Raw genomic sequence first — 7102 nt, 5'->3', positions numbered from 1 at the left:
TGAAACTGCTGGTTCGTCTGGTCAGAGGAGAACTGGCCCCCCGACTGAGCCTGGTTTCTCTCAAGGTTTTTTCTCCATTCTGTCACCGATAGTGTTTTGGTTCCTTGCCGCTGTCGCCTCTGGCTTGCTTAGTTGGGGACACTTCATTTCCAGCGATATCGTTGACTTGATTGCAAAGATATTATTTAAACTGAGCTGGATGTTGACATCACTGAATTCAATGATGAACTGTCTTTAACTGAAAATGAGTGTTTACTATTGTCATTTTGCATTATTGACACTATTTTCCTAATTAATGCTGTTCAGTTGCTTTGACACAATCTGTATTGTTAAAAGCGCTATATAAATAAAGGTGACTTGACTTGACTTGACTTGACTATAAAGCTGAGTATATTTATTTTTCAGTCAGAGCTAAATGCTGTCTTGTTTTTGTCCTTTTTTTGTTTTCCTTTTGTCTTTTCCCTCATGGCAGACCATGTATGCAGTTGTTACCTTGCAAGACTCAGATGAGGTGATGGTGGTACCATCAAATTGGTTGAGCTCAGACAAGAAACACTGTTACTGGCCTCCATTCAAATCCACAGAAAAGTGCATGGAAGCTGTTCAGAACAAACTTAACCCTGAAACAGAAGGCAAACCATGGGAGAAACTACGCATTAGCTTTCTTGGAGAATATGGTAATGGTCACTACTTTAAAATAACCGTTTAATTTGGGATTTTGTACTGTCTAATAAGTTCTCAAATAATACAATATTTATCTTACTGCAGACACTTTTGAGAAGGCAAAAGAGGGGCAAAAAGAAATCAAAGAATATGAAGAATGGTAAGTAACAGCACTTTTCAAAAAAATAAAAATGTAAAAGATTTTACCTTTGAAAGAGCAAAATAATTGATTTGTACTGTTTTGTTTAAAGTATTGTTTATTTTCAAATAAAGGTCATATCCATTAGAGACTGTATTACCTGGAATAAAAAGACAGAGACTTGATAGCACTCAAGTAATGTCAAATAATCAGTTACAACCACTTCCTCCAGTAACACCTGCATCTACATCCAGAATGTCAGCTGATGGTGAGTCAGCTTCTTTTAACATAATCAATATGAGAAGTTTATTTTCTCTTTTTTGTAATAGCACAACTCATTTTGCACAACAGACAAGGTTGAAATCCTTCAAATGCTGAGAGACGTCAAGAGCGAGGTTCAGCAAAACTCTACCATGTTAAAAATACTCAAAGACAATACGGTTTCTGAAGCACCCAGCAGTACATGCGTGCCTTCAAAAAACCCAAAACTGCCTCTTAGAACCACTGAAGATGTGGCCAGGACTGAAATGGAGCTCAAGAACGCAACAACACGCAAAAAATATGTGAGACGACACAGCATTTATACAATATTTAAAGGGATATTGTACACTCATTTGCTTATAATCACAAAATATATTTAAAATAATAAAGAAAATATAACAGCACTGGAATTTCCCTCTTGTTCCATGATGATAGCTTTTTACCAAATATATAAATGAAGAAATTCTGATTGTAATCAAAATAATTTTATTATCTTTCTTAGAAAAGCTTAAAGGTTCTACAAAGAAAAATAGTCCAGGCAGACCATTATAACTGTACAGTTTAATGTCATTATACAAAATATTTGACTGATTTAAAGCGACTAATTAGAATAAATACAATTTAAATGAATAATCTTCACAGGTAAAATATTTGTCAAGGCTTGGAGGTTTTATGCCGAAGGATGTGATTAAGAATATTATGCAGCAAGTCTTAACAGATGATCTGGCTATGCAGTTCAACTGGCTGGGGAGAGGAGATAAACAGGCCTTCTCTCAACTTATGTTAACAGATGTGATCAGAGGTAAACACAGTGCTGCATGAACACTTCCCACAAACCAAGAATGTTTGTATTTTGACTGCAGTTGTCTTTACTTTCAAATCAAAACAAAGGCATAGAAATAAAATATATTTAAAGAACAAATTTGATCTTAAGAACATACAAACTCTTTACAGCTGTGATTATGAGGCACTATACAAAAAATCCTTGAGAATCTCCGACTCAATTGTCATGAAGTTTCTTCTTTCAGATGCTGCATTAACCCAAAATGTAAACAGGGGTGACTGTGAAACTGAAATAAAAAAATATCTGAGTTACGCAGCTGGTCGGAAGAAAAGAGAACAAGGAGGTGAGTGATACAGATGTTAGCTGTTATGTGAATGCTCTCATGGGACTATATTTAGGATACAGATGAGCTCCTGACATACATACAAGGATTTCCTTGGTTTTGATTTTAAGCTCACTTCAAAATTCATTCACATTTTATAATTGGCTTTTCTTATTTTAATTGTGTTGAAAACACCAATAACAGTGATCTTCTTTTATTAAATGCCAAACTCTGTAGAAACCACCTTGTTTAAAGGGTTAGTTCACCCAAAAATGAAAATTAGCCCATGATTTACTCACCCTCAAAGCATCCTAGGTGTATATGACTTTCTTCTTTCAGTCGAATCCAATCAGAGTTGTATTAAACATTGTCCTGGCTCCTCCAAGCTTTATAATGGCAGTGGGCGGGTGTTTCTGTTCAACAGTCCAAAAGAAGTCCAATAAAGCCCTTCTATCCATAATAAAACATGATTATTATGTTTTAAATATGGATATTTTTCTTACAAAAATGCATCGATTTGCTACAGGAGGCCTTTATTCACCCCCCCAGAGCCGTGTGGAGCTTTTTATTATGGATGGATGCGCTTTATTGTACTTCTTATGGACTGTTGAACAGAAACACCCGCCCACTGCCATTATAAAGCTTGCTGCCATTATAAAGCTTTGAGGAGCCAAGACCATTTTTACTCCAGTTGAATTCGACTGAATATACACCTAGGATGCCTTGAGGGTTGAGTAAATCATGGGCTAATTTTCATTTTGGAGTGAACTAACCCTTTAATCTTCATTGTTTAGTATATTTTGCATAATTACCTCCTCTCCCTGCAGGTCGTGGGCATGAGATTCCAAATGTGATTTCTACCTCAATGATGGACAACCAGCCAGAGAGGGAAATACCTTGGAACATTTTTGATTAAAGGGGTCATGTGATGCGATTTCAAGTTTTCCTTTCTCTTTGGAGTGTTACAAGCTGTTCGTGAATAGATAAGATCCCTAAACTTGCAAAGACTAAAGTCTCAAACCCAAAGAGATATTCTTTATAAAAGTTAAGACTGGTCCACGCCCTCCTTAAACGCCTCATTTAAACATGCCCCCACATGTCTACATCATGATGTGGGAAGCATTGTATAACGTTGCCCAAATGTTCACGCAAAGAAAGAAGGCGTAACTTTATTGTTGCTGCCGCAGCCGCCGCCATGTTGTGAAGACGCTGTGTGTTTCATTGCGAAAGCGAAAATACTTTATTTACAACACTGTTCCAGAACAGTTCAACCCAAATATTCAGATGTGTGCAGTGCATTTTATGGAGGACTGTTTCCTGATCCTGGTAGAGTAGACTACAATGCCGGCTGTTCTGACTCACAGTCTGTAAGTACGTTTTCATATTTAAAGAATTTGCCACTGACGATTCAAACACGAGTTTTGAGCAGTGTAGAGTAGCGCTTGTTGTTTGTCATTTCTCCGATCACAAATGCAGACATGGTTTTATGTTAATGTTTATGTTTACTATAAAAGACAGTATAAAGCCGCGTCACACTACATTTTGAGCATGCGAAATTCGTTCGGACGCTGCAGCGATCGTGGTATGACGTCATGCTCTGCAGTGTCTTTTAAAAAATGTATATTCAACAAATAAACAATAATAATACACCTAAAATGTAAAAACACAATCTACTCCACTTTCCCGCAGCACTGCAGTTTTAGATTTATATTCTTTTAATTCAGATAGGAGGTCATGTGATGTATGTGACGCTGTGACGTATCGATCTGCTGTTGGTCACACGGTGTCACGTGATGCGAATTCGCAGGCCAGAGTTCACCAAGTTTGAATTTTGGAACACAGCGAAATGCGAAAACTTTTTGCACGGGCTTGTGTTTCCAGTCTGATGCATTCGCATGGGTATGAATGGAAGTCAATGGTTTGAAAAGTGTAATGTGACCGCGGCTAAAGTCATTATAATCCGAAATTATGTCCCCACTGGATGCAACAAATGCCTCGTTTATAATGGGTTTTAATGTTTTTGTCTCATCGCTCCGGGACACGGCATTAGGGCTGTGCGATTAATCGAAATCGAATCAAAATCGGGATTTGAGACGTTGTGATTTCCTAATCGCAAAGCCTGCGATATGGACACGATATTACTCTGTTCTAGAGCATATGCATGACTGCCAGTCTTGAGTTGCAGTCTTACTAACCAATAGAGTGGGCGCACCTCCGTTCTCCCCAATCAGCACTGCTCTAGCCAACTGCGTAAACACCCACCATTAATTCTTTTTTTTTTTAAAACACAGAAAGCGGGAGAGAGACAGAGTGGGATTATGGCGTCTACTGGGTCAGATTGATAGTTAGGCAAATTAAAACTAAAGAAAAACGTATGCAACTTAAGCTTCGAAATGACAGACAATGAACAAAAAAGGTAATTTGCAAGAGCTGCGTCACAGCCCATATCAAAAGCTCCCTTATCGGTTCTGTTTTCAGTACTGGAGAATAAAAGTGAATTTTGATAGCATATTACAAAATTTTATTTAGCTTTACAGGTGAAGAACAGATTCAATGTCCCATCCCCAAAAAGTCAGAAACACCACAAAAAAAATAAAAAATAAAAAATATATTTTTAAAAAGTGTGAGTTGAAATAAGAAATAAAGAACTTTATTTATTAATTATAAAAAAATAAATAAATATTTTCTGTGAAATTAAGTTAATTCTGTAAATGTAGTTATACCATTATACCATTATAATCTTGCCTGCTGAAAAAAACAAACAATTGAACCCCTCCCAAAACACAATTGTTTTATGGATTTCAGGGTTATAATGGGAATTGTATTGGTTTTAATGTAAACTATAATGGTGTCTATTTGATGGATTCTATTGGTGGGATGTAATCTGGCAGATGGCAACCAATAGAACAACAGTAGTTCCTATTGGAATAATGCCCAAAATAAAAATGAATTTTGTAATGGTTTAATGGAAACTATAAGAATTTCTGTGATAGTTTCTATAGTTTTTTTCAGCAGGGTAATGATACCCATACTGTGCTGCACATTATTGGCAATATTGAGCTGAAGCTTGACTTTGCAAATTTAAAATCACAAATCAAATCGCAATCGCAATATCTGTCAAAAAAAATCGCAATTTGATATTTTCCCCCAAATTGCACAGCCCTACACGGCATTACAGTATGGTAAGGGCATAACATTTCTGTCACATACTTGAGGTATTCGGCCAATCACAACGCACTGGATAGCTGGCCAATCAGAGCACACCTCGCTTTTCAGACCGATGAGCTTTGTAAAAATCGACGCATTTGAGAAAGGCGGGGCAAAGAGGAGAAACAATAATGTACAGTATGTGGAAAATAATGTGTTTTTTTAACCTTAAACTGCATAAACACATTTCATTACACCAAATACACAAAATAATGTTCTTTTTAGCAACATCATATGACCCCTTTAATGAGTTTTTGATAGGAATGCACCGATACTATTTTTTCCAGAATGAGGTCAATACCGATACTTTTTGGTACTTGCAGATATAGAGTACCGATACCTGTATTTTCATTAGTTGGCTTTGTTTATTTAGCAAATGATATTTCCTTCAGTTATTTTCATACTTAATTATGCTCATTAAAATGTATTCTACAAGCTTTTGTTACTTTCACTTTTCACTTGCTCTGTGGTAGATTATATTTAATTTAAGAGCACATTAGAGCTGCTTCATTACAGCGGCTCAGTAGGTACTGTAACCACAAGGCGTTTTCCTGTAATAATGTAAGGAATCACTCCTTAGCCTATAGCCTACATAAATATTTGAACAGTGATAAACATGTTTTCTGAAATGTAAGTCACATTTTTTATCATCTGAAGCATGCTGTGACTCATATCATGCATAATCATCAATCATAAGTAATGTAGACCCACTTACACATTAAACATACATTTTGAGAAAAGTATTTCAATTTGATATTACATAATTAATGAATTGTCATGTTTTAAGGCATGGGCACCACTATAGTTTCAGGGCCCCCTCAACATCATATTGAACAAAAACTTAAATGTGTATAAATTGATGTAAATATTTTTTAAAACTAGCCTATATCTGTCTTTTCCAATGTTTCATCAAAGTGCACGTGATTTCATTTAAAATAAACCAGAATTGCAGATGATTTCTCCTCTTTACCAGTGCTTTTGTATTTTTAGATAACTAATATTACACTAGTGAATATACTATGAAAGACACATCCGTTGTTTTTTCTGGCTCTGGTTTTTTCACTGAAACCTTCTGGTAATTCTGTTAGCATAGAATGCCAAACAATTACCTCAGTTTTCTTTTTTTTTTTTTACTATAAACTTTGTTTACCTGGAATTCATACAATGATGAACAAGTAATAATAATATTCACAATAACATATTGGGTTACAGAATAAATAAGTAAACATAATTCCTTAATTTACCACTGGCTACTCTCTGCTGTCTCAGACGACGACGTCTTTGTCCTGTGTCGGTCACCGGTCTATGTGCAATTCGCAACCTCACTGCTGTATTAAACAAATTTCAGGGCTGTGTATAGATCATCTACTTTGCAACATCTGCAACGTTTTCATTGGAAAGATCTGAGAGTAACCATTAGGGAATGTTCTGTACAAGTTATTTTTAGGTTATTAAAAGAAATAACCACCCTGAAATGTTCTGGGAATGTTATTTTATGGTTGCAATAACCTAAAATCAACCATTAGGAAACGTTCTGTATAAGTTATTTTTAGGTTATTTTAAAAATAACCACCCTGCAACGTTCTGGGAACACTATCTTATGGTTGCAAAATAACAACCTAAAAATAACCATTAGTGAACATTCTGTATGTTATTTTTAGGTTATTAAAGAAATAACCACCCTGCAACGTTCTGGGAACACCATTGGTTGCAAAATAATAGCCTA

General features: G+C 35.8%; 1 protein-coding gene across 2 annotated transcripts in view; it reads left to right on the top strand.

Moving 5' to 3' along the window:
• The window catches only part of LOC107589417 (uncharacterized), an 84515-nt gene extending 81385 nt beyond the window's left edge, over positions 1-3130 (top strand). Inside the window, exons 2-8 of one of the 2 annotated variants that reach the window (XM_016277844.1) lie at positions 473-677; positions 769-823; positions 937-1070; positions 1154-1365; positions 1706-1865; positions 2092-2190; positions 2997-3130. In XM_016277844.1, the coding sequence (XP_016133330.1) occupies positions 476-677; positions 769-823; positions 937-1070; positions 1154-1365; positions 1706-1865; positions 2092-2190; positions 2997-3085 (951 nt within the window). In that variant the 5' untranslated portion in view covers positions 473-475 and the 3' untranslated portion in view covers positions 3086-3130. Of the gene's footprint in view, positions 1-468; positions 678-768; positions 824-936; positions 1071-1153; positions 1366-1705; positions 1866-2091; positions 2191-2996 lie in introns of both variants that reach the window. The other variant, XM_016277843.1, reaches the window with a different exon arrangement.
• The last annotated feature ends 3972 nt before the right edge of the window (positions 3131-7102 follow it).

The sequence above is a fragment of the Sinocyclocheilus grahami genome, unplaced genomic scaffold (assembly GCF_001515645.1).
Source record: "Sinocyclocheilus grahami isolate Dianchi unplaced genomic scaffold, SAMN03320097.WGS_v1.1 scaffold116.1, whole genome shotgun sequence".
Lineage (NCBI taxonomy): Eukaryota > Metazoa > Chordata > Actinopteri > Cypriniformes > Cyprinidae > Sinocyclocheilus > Sinocyclocheilus grahami.
Note: the sequence above shows the minus strand (reverse complement) of the source record. Positions and strands in the feature narration are given on the sequence as shown.